Consider the following 13,603-nt stretch of genomic DNA (forward strand, 5'->3'; position numbering starts at 1 on the left):
TCCCTCCCTCCCTCCCCCCTCTCCTCCCACTCCCCCTCCCTCCCTCTCAGTCCCACTCCCTCTGTCCTTGCCCTCAGTCCCACTCCCTCCCTCTCACTCAGTCCCTCCCTCCCTCCCTCTCACTCAGTCCCTCTCCCCCTCAGTCCCACTCACTCCCTCTCACTCAGTCCCTCCCACTCACTCTCTCTCCCTCCCTCCCTCTCACTCAGTCCCACTCACTCCCTCCCTCAGTCCCCCCTCCCCCCCTCAGTCCCCTCCCTGAACTCACTCCCTCCCTCCCGCTCTCTCTCTCCTCCCTCCCTCGCTACCGCCGCCGCTACCCGCCGCCCGCCGCTGCTGCCAACCGCCGCCGCTACCGCCGCTGCGAGCCGCCGCCGCCGCCGCCGCTGCGAACCGCCACTCGACGCCGCCATTTTTTTTCCCTGACGCTGCCTGAGACCGACGTGCTCGCCCGCACATGCGCGGTAGAGCTGGTCTCTACTGCGCATTTGCGGCACGTCGGTCAAGTGTCGTTTATAGGTATTGATTTGTTCTTCCAGTTATTACATGGGTTTGTGTTTCACAGCACTATAAATATGCTAAGAGTTCATGCTGTACAATTGTAACAGAAGTTGAGATGTCTCAGATAAGGTTTAATTTAACATCTCTCAGAGTGATCCTTTCTGGGGCTTGTTTGTTGATTGGACTGATCAGTGTTGATTACTATTTGGTCTTATCTATAGGTTTTGATATCTCAAATCAGATTCATAGATTGTTGGAACAATGAAAACAAAGGGGGTTGTAATAAAGTACAATCCAATTATTCTAGATTACAGCATGTTGGCTGATAATCCAGTCCAGATCTTCCTTCTGTTTGAGGCCAGAATACTAGGGAAAATCCACATGCTGTTTGAATCAAACCTATCTTTAAAAAGTAGGTTTGTGGCAAATGACTACCAAAGGTAGCTCTTTCCACAGGAAGAAACAGCCCAAGGCCTGCATCCTTTGGAATGATTGCACTAGCTTGTCTTTGCTTCATAATGAGCAGAGGTGTGATGAAGGGACGAAGACAGCTCTTTGCTATAAGATAAATACCTTGTGGGCCTTGCATCTAGGGGGAGTTGCCTGCAACAAGATTCTCATTTTAAATTTAACTGTCATGTGATTATCCATCCAACAGTGTGCCTAGTTAAAGTTCTAGAAACTTTGTCATAAGTTTTCCACATCGGGGCTCCATCTGATATCACCCATGTGTGAGGACTACCATCCTGTTTGTCCTCGGAGAATGGTGATTAGGTTAATTACTTGCACAGGACAGAATTTTAAGTTTAGTCATCACCCCATGTCAAAATTTGAAAACAGCCTCCCATTTAAAATCTCTATACACTGTTTTTGGAGCTATGTTTCAAATTCTTTTCTATATTCTAGGTCTGACCCCCTTAGCAAAGTGGATGGGTTATGGTCGGTGAATTCAACTTAATTCCTGGGAAAGGAAGCAGATAGCAAAATAAAAACAGATATTGGCAGAAAAGGACCACTTAATTCACCAGCTCTGCACGTTTGTACCTACCTACAATACTGTTACATATTTAAGTTAATATGTTGTCTTCCTTCCTCCACCAGAAATATCTCTTTTGTGTCTATCCCATGTATGCTTGAATTCTGCCATGGTTTGACTCCTAAAGCACCTGTTGGAAGTTTCTTCAAGGTGTCCACCATTTGGAACAACCTATTTTCTCACATTCCTCTGAGCTTCCCTTCATTCACACATGTTTGATGACCCCTTGTTCTTGAACTTTTCAAATGAATGGAAAATGCTTTCTTCTAGTATTTTAGTGATGCCTCCTAAGTGTTTGAATGTTTTTACCATATCTCCAATTTCCTTAGTCACACAATTTTACTTGATGATAAAACATGGGAGTGGGCCTAGTATTAAGAATAAGACTTGTAAGAACCAAAACAAAAAGACAAGATCTGGAGTAGCCTACCAACAGAGGTAGAGGAGAATTTAAACTTGCTTGGAACAGATATAGATTTTTTCTCATTTTATGAGTATGAGGAAAAAAGCTCAATACATCTGGCCCATAAAAAACAATGGTAGGAATAGGGTTGAGAGGTTGGGTAAAAGACTTGGTAAAACCCAAACGGATGTTGGTTTATGTATTTGAATTTATATACTCAGATGGTATGATCTGATATAACAGCCAAAGCAGAAATGAGTCACAAAATGAAAATGCTGTATATCAATATCAACTTTTGTAAAATGGGGAAGTACCATAACGAGATGTTGACAGGGTAGGAGGCTACAGCTGAAGTGGAAGAACAGTGGACTAACCTAAAAGAAATTATAGAAAGAGATTGATATGGTTTAAAAAAAATAACCAAAAAGGTAATGCAAAAACATTCATAATATAGCAGAGTTGCTTACCTGTAACAGGTGTTCTCACAGGACAAGCAGGATGGTAGTCCTCACATATGGGTGACATTACAGGATGGAGCCCAATCACGGAACATTTTTGTCAAAGTTTCTAGAACTTTGACTGGCACCTACTGGGCATGCCCAGCATGGCACTAACCCTGCATCCAGCAGGGGTCTCCCTTCAGTCTCGTTTAAAGTAAAAAGAGCGTGCGAAAAATAAAACAAATCGCAAGCGTACCCAATTCTGCGGGGTGGCGGGTGGGTTTTGTGAGGACTAACATCCTGCTGTCCCTGTGAGAACATCTGTTACAACAACAACGGGGGTGATTTTGGAAACGGGCAGCCTGAAAATCCCAGCGGGTTGTTGTAGGAAGTTGGGTATTAAGTTGAGAACAAATTGTACAGAACCGACTGGCCAAAAAGAGAATCTTGTGCACCAGCTTTGTCCAGGCAATAGTGGGCTGCGAAGGTATGGAGAGAACGCCAAGTCTTGCAGATGTCAGCAAGAGGCACAGACCGAAGGCTTGCTACCGACGTTGCCATTGCTCGAATGGAGTGCGCTTTAATGCATTCCTGTAGCGGAAGGCCTGCTTGTTGGTAGCAGAAGAAAATACAGTCCCCCAACCAGGAGGACAGGGTCTGCTTTCGGGATACCCAGTTCAATTTTATCAAGAGAGACAAATAGCTGGGTGGACTTCCCTATGGCCTGCAGTGCGTTCCAAATAAAAGGCTAACGCACGTTTGCAGTCCAAGGAATGCAAAGCCCGCTCACCTGGATGTGAGTGGGGTTTTGGAAAGAAAGTAGGCAAAACTATAGATTGATTTAAATGGAACTCAGAGATTACTTTTGGCAGAAATTTAGGATGAGTGCGGAGGACCACCCGATCATGAAGAAATTTCGTGTAAGGGGTGTATGTTAACAGCGCTTGTAGCTCACTGATCCTGCGGGCAGACATCAAAGCTAAAAGGAAAAATACTTTCAAAGTAAGATGTCGTAACTCGCAGGAGTGCAGAGGCTCAAACTGAGGTTTCATGAGTCTCGCTAAAACCACATTAAGGTCCCAAGCCGGGGCTGGGGGACGGAGAAGGGGCTTGAGGTGAAGCAAGTCCTTCATAAAGCATACTACTAAGGGTTGTGTCGAAATAGAGACATTCCCTGTACCTCGATGGAAGGCGGCCACCAAACTACATGCACTCTAATGGAGGAAGTGTGTAAACCCGATTCCGAGAGGTGCCAGAGGTAGTCTAAAAACTGAGTTGTGGGGCAGGTAAAAGGGTCTAACTCCTTTGAAGTGTACCACAATGAAAATATTTTCCATTTAGAATGGTAAGATTTTCTAATAGTAGGCTTTCGTGAAGCTATCAGGACCTGGAATACAGAGTCCGAAAGATTAAGAGGTTGCAAGATTAGCCTCTCAACATCCAAGCCATCAGTGACAAGGCCTGAAGGTTGGGACGGATCTGTGCCTAGTCGAATTTGTGGACAGACGGAGAGGTCGCGAAGGATGGGGAACCGTACCTAGCGTGGCCAGTAGGGGGCTATTAGAATCAATAAACCCCTGTTCCTGCGTAGCTTCATGAGAGTCTTGCTGATGAGAGGAAGTGGTGGGTAGGCATAGAGGAGGCCTGTCGTCCAGGAAAGGGTGAAAGCATCCCGTGGTTGAGTTTTGTGACTGCGATGTAGGGAGCAGAAGTTCTCCACTTTGCGATTGTGAACAGATGCAAAGAGGTTGATGCTCGGATACCCCCACTTCAGAAATATCCAGTCCGCCACCGCGGGGTTGAGGGACCACTCGTGGGGCTGAAACGTACGACTGAGTTTGTCCGCTAGAACATTGTCCACACCCGCCAGGTAGGTCACTCTCAGTAGCATGGCATGAGAGAGAGCTAAGGCCCAAATTTGTGGTTCTTCCTGATATAGGAGGTAGGAACTGGTCCCTCCCTGCTTGTTGATGTACCACATCGCTACCTGATTGTCCATTTGGATTAGGATTGTTTCGTTGATTAAGCAATCCTTGAAGGCTTGAAGGGCATATCTGATCGCCCTGAGCCCCAGAAAGTTTATCTGATGTTGCGTTTCTGCTGCAGATCAAGTGCCCTGAGTTTGCAGGTGGTTGACATGTGCTCCCCAAACTTAGAGTGGAAGCATCGGTTGTCAGAATTATCTGAGGTTCTGGAGCCTGAAACTGTAGCCTCTTGAGCAGGTGGGACTCTTGGATCCACCAAGCCAGTGAGAGACGAAGCTGCCTGGTGACATGGACAATGTTGGACATTGAATGCTGGGCCTGGGACCACTGGGATTTTAATGTCCACTGTGTTACTCACATGGCAAGTCAAGCCATTGGGGTAACATGGACCGAGGATGCCATATGTCCCAGCAAGACGAAGACATGACAAGTTGTCGTGGTTCGACGAGACTGCACAGTGCGTGTCAGTGTCGCCAGTGCATGAGCTCAGTCCCTGGGAAGAAAAGCCTTGGCTTGGATAGTGTCTAGATCTGCTCCGATAAAGGAGAGGACTTGAGATGGAGTCAGATGGGACTTCTGATAATTGATTAGAAATCCCAAGAATAGTAGGAGCCGCACTGTAAGATGGAGGGAGTGAAGAACTGCCTCCGGTGATTGAGCACTCAGTAACCAGTCGTCTAGATAGGGATAGACGCGAGTGCCTAGTCCTCTTAAGTATGCGGCTACTATTGCCGGCATTTCGTGAAGACACGAGGGACCGATGCCAGGCTGAATGGAAGCACTCGGTATTGGAAGTGTCTGTTTCCAACGAGGAACCGGAGATACTTTCTGTGAGACGGAGTAATGGCTATGTGCATGTACACGTCTTTGAGATCTAGAGAGTAAAGCCGTTGGAGGAGCGGTAGAAAAGAGCCTAAGGTTACCATCTGAAACTTCTCTTTCCGAAGATGTTTGTTTAGGGCACAAAGGTCTAATATGGGGTGAATACCTCCCGTCTTTTTTGGTATTAAAAAGTATCGGGAGTAGAAGCCCCGTTTCCTTTGCAAAGGAGGAACTGGTTCTATGGCATTGGCTTGCAGGAGGGAAGTTATTTCCCCTTGCAGGAGATGAGAGTGGTCAGAGGAAGTCCACCCCGGCCGAGGTGGAGAGTCCGGTGGTATGGAAAGGAAGTTTAGATGGTAACCTTGAGCTACGACCGACTGGACCCAGCGGTCCTTGGTGACACTTATCCACCTGGTGGTAAAGTGGCAGAGTCGGCTGCCGCAGAGGGGGAATATGACAGTTGCTCTCTAGCGGGGAGTCAAGATCCCGAGGCAGGACCAGGTTGCGCAGGTGGCTGTGGCTTCTGAGACCTGGGTTGTCATGGTGGAGGCTTCTGAAAAGGTCTGGATGGACGAGATCGCGCAGGTGGAGGATAGTACATTCGGGCCTTGTAAACCGGTCTCTTTGTCTCTCTCCTAAACGGCCGTTTAGAAGAGGCAGAAAAATCAGCACGAGCAACGGAGAGCTGTCAGAGTATTTCATTATGATCCTTCAGCTGTGCTACAGTTTCCTGGATCTTTTCTCCAAAGAGATTATCCCTTGCACAGGGGAGATCCGCCAAACTGTCTTGAACTTCCGGGTGTAAATCCGAGGATTTCAGGCAAGCCCGTCTCGCACTTATTCCAACTGCTGACAATCTGGACTCTGTATCAAAAATGTCATAAGCTGTCTGGACTTCATGCTTACCTGCATCGAAGCCTTTTTTGACAATGGAATTTAGTTGATCCTGAAGTTGTTCTGGGAGAGATTCCCCAAATTCCTGCAATTGTTTGAACAGATTTCTTTATATTGGGTCATATACAATTGATATGCTGCAATAGGAGAGATGAGCATAGAACCATGGAAAACCCTGCGCCCATAAGCATCCAAGAACTTTTGCTCCTTCCCAGGAGGAGCTGAAGAATGAGGTTTCGGATATTTGGCCCTCTTCTAGGCGGATTCCACCACCACTGAATGATGCCCCAACTATATCTTTTGGAAACCAGGTGGAGACAGACTAAAACTTGAAGAATGTCCTATATCAGGACAGAGCCTATCCTCTAACCCTTCAGTATAATGTATGTCAAAGCAGAAAACAAGAAACCCAAGAATAGGATCAAGCAAGTAACCATAAAGCTCAAAGGATCAACTATAGAATAATGTAGAAACATGGTATACCTAAACGCTCTTGCATAAACTTGTTATAAAAAATGACCAAGGCTTCCAGTGTAATTGCTCAGTAATCTTGCACAAAGGGCAATATGAAAATCTGCAAACCTGCAAGAAAACAAGCTTCGAGAGGACAGAAAGACAGACAGGGAAGGGCATCTGGACTGATCCGTGGTACAAAAATGAACAGGTAAGAACTAATTTTCCTTTCCTGTACGTACCCGGATCAGTCCAGACAGTGGGATGTACCAAAGCTTCCCAAAACTGGGTGGGACCGAGACAGTCCCACTCGAAGCACTTGCCGCCCAAAGGAACCGAAAACCGGAGCGTGCACATCCAGACGGTAGTGCCGAGCAAACGTGTGCAGAGACGTCCAAGTGGGGAAGTGCACAGAAAAGCAGTTTTTACTGCTTTTCTGTGCACTTCCCCAGTGCCGGCAGAAATTAACGCCAGCCTTTGGGTAGGCGCTAATTTCTTAAAGTAAAATGTGCGGCTTTGGCTGCACATTTTACTTACTGTATTGCGCGGGAATACCTAATAGGGCCATCAACATGCATTTGCATGTTGCGGGCACTATTAGGTTCGGGGGGGTTGGAGACGCGTTTTCGACGTGCTATTACCCCTTACTGAATAAGGGGTAAAGCTAGCTTGACGAAAACGTGCGTCTAATTGCGGGTTAACAGTGCGGAGCGCACTGTACTGTATCGGCCTGCATGTTAGGAATAGTTAGGAAAGGAATGGAGAATAAAATGTCAAAGATCATATTGCCTCTATTTCGTTCCATGGTGAGGTCATACCTAAAGTACTTTGTGCAGTTCTGGATGCCACATTTTGAAACATATATAGTTGTATTGGAAAAGGTACAGAGGATAATAGCCAAAATGATAAAGGTGATGAACAGCTCCTCTATGAGGAAAGGCTAAAGCAGTTAGGACTGTTCAGCTTGAAGAAGAGACGGCTGAGGTGAGTAAGATAGAAATCTATAAAATCATGAGGGGAATAGAATGGGTAAATATAAATCAGTTATTTACTCTTTCAAAAAAATACAAAGACTAAGCAACACTCCATGAAGTTAGAATATAGCACATTCAAAACAAATTGGAGAAAATTTTCTCTCACTCAATGCACAATTAAGCTCTAGAATTCACTGCTGGAGGATGCTGGGTTTTAAAAAGCTTTGAACAGGTTCATGGAAAAGAAGTCAATAGACTGTTAACCAAGAAGACTTAAGAAATAGCCACTATTTCTCACTGCGCAATAGCAGCACAGGATCTATTTACTGTTTGGGATCTTGCGAGGTACTTGTGACTTGGAATGGAAACAGGATTGGGCTTGATGTGTTCTTATTGTTATGAATGCTGCTGCCCGCGGGTTTCCCCGCGAGCAGGCACTCACCTTGTCGCTGCTGCTCCTCTCCCGACGTGGCAGGATGCCGCCGTTGGGCCTTCGGCGCGGCTGGAGCTGAGGTCTGTCCTGCTACGCGGCCCGGAGGCCGCCCTAGATCCTCTTCTGCTCCGCGGTCGAAGCCGCAGCCTTCCTGCGGGGCTGGGACCGCCCCCAGCTTCTTCGCGGCGCTAAGGCCGCATCCTTGGGCTTGAGTGGTGGCTGGAGCCGCCCCCGGGGTCTCCCGCAGCGGCTGGAGCCGCTGCCTACGTCGGGCCTGCATCTCAGGCCAGACCTGCCTCTTCTGCACGCTGACGTTGGTGCAGGCCGCTGTCCGCGGTCCTGCACAGCTCTCCTGCTTCCTCTAGGCGCTCAGCAGTGCCTCTTCACTGAATTTAAAGGGCCAGGCACAGGAAGTGTGCTGGCCCCACCTTTGATGGGACTTCCTGCCTTAGCCCTATAAAGGGCTGCTTAGTCAGTCTGTTCCTCGCCTTGCATCATCGTGACTTCTCTCTAGAGGTTCCTGCCTGCCAGAGCTTGTAAGGTCTTCTGTTCTTCGTGGAGCTTCTCGTCTCATCTGCCTTCTACCACGTCTTCACGTCTTGGTGTTCCGCCTGAGGTCCCAGTCCATGTTTGATGTCTCGTCATGATCATCTTCCTCCACGTCCTGATGCGTCTTCCTGCCAGGATGTTCTTCCCTGCGTCTTCGTCTGGTGCTCCTGAGCCTTTTGTTCCTGTAAGCCGGTGCTCTCGGATGGTGTATGCCCGAGAATGGGGTGGCTTGCAGGTGGGAAGTGTCCATGCGCTCCGGAGCCTCCATTCCCACCAGCCTTAGAGGGAGCTTCGGGTGACACCGGCTTCGTCATTGGAGTCCCTCTTTGCCTGGACCTTTCCTGCGCTGTCCCATTCTCCTCGTGGTCCGTGACCAGCCTGCTAGGTCTCTGTAGGGCGCGCAGTGGGACAGGGTGGTCTGCGGGTGGCCTGAGTAGGGCGCCCTGAGAGACAGTGCCAATGTCCATGCCTTGTGTTTGCCTGTTGGATGTCAAGTTCTTCGTCATGCCCGTGATGCCAATGCATCAACCCAGCTGATGTCATGTTCCTTGCCCGGATGCCGTAGCATCAACCCAGCTGTTGTCAAGTGTCTTTGTCAGGATGCCGTCGCATCAACCAAGTGTCTTGTCTGCGATGCCGCTGCATCGACCATAGTCCTGTCTTCGTGTCAAGGCCTCCGTCTGCCCTCAACCTCAGGCCAGGCCTGCTGCTCCATGCTGCTCGCAGCAGGTCCGAAAGGGTTCGGAATGGTCGGAGGACCATTCAACTTCCAACATCCTTGGATGTTGGCCTTGGGAGCTTGCAGGCCTGGCAGAGGGGCAGCCTGTCAGCCATGCGGAGCCACCGTCAATCCTCGGCTTGGCCCTGAAGGTCGGGGCCCGGGCTGAGGCCCAAAGGCACACTAAACCACCAGAGTCTGACACTTATGATTTTTAGTAGGTTTTCTTTTGACAATCCAACTGCTCTCTGTGGACTTGCCTTGTTTTTTGTGTGTTTTTATGTATGTTCATTCTGTTGACCACCTTGGACTATGTATTGGTGGTATGTAAATTTTAATAAAATGAAAATGAAAAATATAGTTTTTTTTACACTATTTAATTAGACTGATTTTTTCTAAATGCTATCCTAGGTACAAGAGGAACTTTTTGTATGGTCATCACAACCAATCCAAGTACCATTTTGCATTATTTTCCCTTTATTGCCATCTAGTGGTTACTATGAACTTTGCAGGCAATGGTATTATAGACATGTAGGAAGGATACAATTTGTATTTGGTTTATATTGTGTTGCCTTTAATAAAAAATATTTTGCAAAAAAAAAAAAAAAAGCCATTCATTCTTCAGTATATCCAGGGCTAGATTTATATTTTTAGTGCTCGTAGTGAGGAGCAGACGAAGGGAGGGTCCCCCTCAAAGAATGCAGAAATGGAGATGAGCTAAAATGGGCACCTCCTCTGTCCCAGTGGAACTGCCACACAAGTACCACAACCTCAGCAGTACCCCATCAAACCTGCCTCCTTAAAGGGATGCAAAAGGCAGGCCAGTGATGATTTTAGTTTACAATGTGCTGAATACTGCTGGCATATATTAGCCCCTGCGCCTTTAAGGATTGGGTCTGAAGGGCACTGCTACTCAAGACCAAGCAATGTTCATTAGAAAGTACTGCTCAGACAGTAGAGGCAGTGCACTTTTCAACCTAGCATCCCTAAGCAGCTGTCCACCTGGCTTACTGGGAAATCTGAGCCTGGGTATTCGGAGCATAACATGAGAATAGATTACCACACATTCTAGCATATACTATAAAAGCCCCATTAACAGGCATGCATGGGGAATAGCCAATACCAGTTAATCAACAATGAATATGCCTGTTATCTGAGAGCCCACTACTTCAGGCAGCAGTGAGCAGTAAACAGGAGGGGAGGTAGCAGCAGCGGATTCCAGAGGAAGACCGGCCCGGGGATTCGCCGCCCAGGACACATCACGTGGTCTGCCGAGCGCGGCTCCGTCACGGCCGTGCACGGCAGACCATGTGACTGGAGCGATCGGCCCACTGGGGGATGCCCGATCCCCCAATAGGCCAATCCACCCCTGGGAGGTAGTGATGCTAGAATGGTTAGAGCACCGAGCACAGCAGAGCAAAGCTACTGTGCTTCCTAATCCAACCTCTCCCTTACTATCATTCCTTCTCCCCCCACACCTCGAATTCCTGGGTGAGATACCAGTTGTTGAGAATTCTGGATAGTTGAATGCTAGATAATGGGGTTTTTACTGTACTGCAATTATAGCATAATTCTTTAACATATTAGTACATGATGAATAAATCATATCCTTACCTCGCAATAGGAAGTACATTGGAACCAGTGTACATCATGATAAAGAAGAATACACCAGTCAGATAAAAACGAGGTAACTGTGGATTATCTTGCATTATGTGGTATAGCAATATGGCAACCTTCTCAACAAGAATTGGATCAAAGGTCAGCAACAACTGAGAAGGAAATGGATACAAAAACTGCATTTAAAACCCAACCACTTCATTAAAACAAAAGCTATGTGGGAAATAAAAACACTACTATTTAAAATTTGATTCAATTTCAATCATAAAAAAAGATGCAAGCAAAATGATTAATTGCAAAAAAGACTGAACATTACAGCCCTAAACACAACACTTATTTAAGGAAGCTTTCGATTTATGAGGCTGACTAGATCCTCAGAAATTCTTATGATTGCAGTTGCACTTTAATTAAAGATGCAAAGATTTTTAATGATTATTTATTGATTTTAATTTATGTGCTGGTTTTATTCTGATGTTTATATAATATGGTATATAATGTGTCTTGGGCAACATTACTGAAGGAAAGCAAAACCAATGTTATAAACAAACACATTCAGACACACAAGTTGAATTAATACTACTTGATACTGACCCTTTGGGAAGAGATTTCAAGAGATTAGTAGCAAACTGAAAAGTTTTACCTGAATGATGTGGGGAAGACAAGTATTGTCTGACAGAAGTCTTTTCACTCTGGGTAATGGTCTTATAATAGCATTATCTTGATCCCTAAAAATATAGAATATCCATCATCAAAAATAACATGATACATAATTACTATATGGCACCTCTTTGCTTGAAACTTTCTAAAAAAGATTTTCATAAAAATATCTTATTTTAGGCTCCTGTTGCAAGGGACTATACAATACTGTCATTAGTATTATCCTGTGCATAAGACGGTTGTTAACCATCTCTAAAGAGAATTTTTTTATCAATACATTTTTATTAATTTACTGTATATACTTACAAGAAAACCATTTCTGTGTTTTATAATGTTTAACACAACAGGGTCATTAATGTCTAATTTACAACATGCAAGAAATTTTCATAGAATTATCTACTCATGTCATTAGTTTATTATATAAAAATCTAAAAATAAATAATAATAAATAATAAATAATTAGTAGTCATATTAACACAGATGAAAAATACACCAAGATACCAAGGGCTTGATTAACCCAAATTCAGGACTCTGAAAAGAAACCTGACAAAGACATTCATGAACTTTGCCAAATACAAATATTTACATCTGATGTTCAAATTACAGGTCAAAGACTGCATATTTCAGAAAAATATAAAATGCTAACTAGCTCCTGCTCAGAATGTTATGAAATTATCAGCTTTATTACAATATTCATGGTTCTCACTTTTTTCTTTTCTTTATTTTTTTTTATATGAAGACTTCTCTGATGTTGCAAACATTTGGAATTGTGTGAAAGCAGCATACTAAGCTACTGATGTAACGTCAGCTCAAATTAATGGCAAGAAGTCAAAACACATGGTTACATTAAATCATCAAACTGCTTGAATTAAATGTACTCAAAACCATTAATGCAGCCAAACTCTAAAGGAGTTGTTGCAAATAAAGAGAAAATAGAAATCTTTCATTCCTAGGAGGAAAAAAACAATCATCCTTAAAAATGCCAAAGAAAATGTCCAGGAGTTAGTGAAGGCTCACATGGATACAGAAATCTGAAAATAAAAAGGGTTTAAACTTTACATGAATGTAGCACTTATGTAAAGTGAAAATATGAATATGCAATGTAACTAAAGGGGAAGTAGGGAGAATATAAAGACCCATGAAAGAAAAAATGTATTTTAGGATATGAGACACTGTAAATTTTAAATAGGCTATTGCATATATTCAGGTAAGCCAAATAGATTACAAAAGGTAAGTATCACCAAATATGGCAGGAGAAATGGCAGTTTTTGTAGAAGTGTTTAAAACAGATAAATGTTATTAAACTTTGTGTGCTATGTGCTAGGTAAAAAAAAAAAAATGTTCACCAGCTAAGTTAAAAAAAAAAAAAAAAAAAAAAAAAAGGTGATTTATAGCTTTCTTATAATTATATAGTTGAAAAAAATATATTCAGCATGTCTAGATTACTCCTACAAGAAGTAATAGACAAGTGGCTGCAATAGTACAATATATTTTGGGTTGAAGATCTGTTGGAGATGAATAAAAGTACATATGCATCTGAGTGAGCAAGTGCTTATGGGCATGTTTGTGGAAGGAGTGGAGGGTGTTCATGAAAAGTCTATGGTAACTCTTCTTCCTGCACGCTTAATATTTTTTCAGGTCATGATGATAATTTTCTTTGCAGTACATCGCCCAAGGGGCAGATGTAATAAGCTGAGCGTTAAAAATGTGCTCTGAAATTCAGTGCCATTTCTTACCATATAATTTTTTTTTTAAACTTCCAATGCTGTCAGCTAATGGAATGCTAATGCAGCAGGAGTTTTTTAAAAAAATGCATATAAACCAGAAAATGTGTACAAAGAAAAGGTGTAGTAAACAGAAAACGATTTAGGAGCATAAATCATATTTTATGAACAGAAAACAGTATATGTGCACAAAGCATATTTTCTGAGCATAAAATGCTACAGGTCCCAGCACCAGAACTCTTGCTTCTGCCCAGCGTCTAACTCTAGCACTAGAAACTTTATTCCACTTCAGTCCAGGAGTAAAATTTCCAGCACTAAAATATGTTCAGCCAGCGCACCTCTCTGAATTGGGGGGGGGTTTAACAGCTAATCCCTTCATTTGCATAAGATTTCCATG

General features: G+C 44.4%; 1 protein-coding gene across 1 annotated transcript in view; it reads right to left on the minus strand.

Moving 5' to 3' along the window:
• DNAJC13 (DnaJ heat shock protein family (Hsp40) member C13) overlaps window positions 1–13,603 on the minus strand; it is a 701,712-nt gene that overhangs the window by 293,788 nt on the left and 394,321 nt on the right. Inside the window, 2 exon segments of the mRNA XM_029587070.1 lie at window positions 10,823–10,977; window positions 11,466–11,550. Coding sequence (XP_029442930.1) covers window positions 10,823–10,977; window positions 11,466–11,550 — 240 coding nt within the window.

The sequence above is a fragment of the Rhinatrema bivittatum genome, chromosome 2 (genome assembly GCF_901001135.1).
Source record: "Rhinatrema bivittatum chromosome 2, aRhiBiv1.1, whole genome shotgun sequence".
NCBI classification, from domain to species: Eukaryota; Metazoa; Chordata; class Amphibia; order Gymnophiona; family Rhinatrematidae; genus Rhinatrema; species Rhinatrema bivittatum.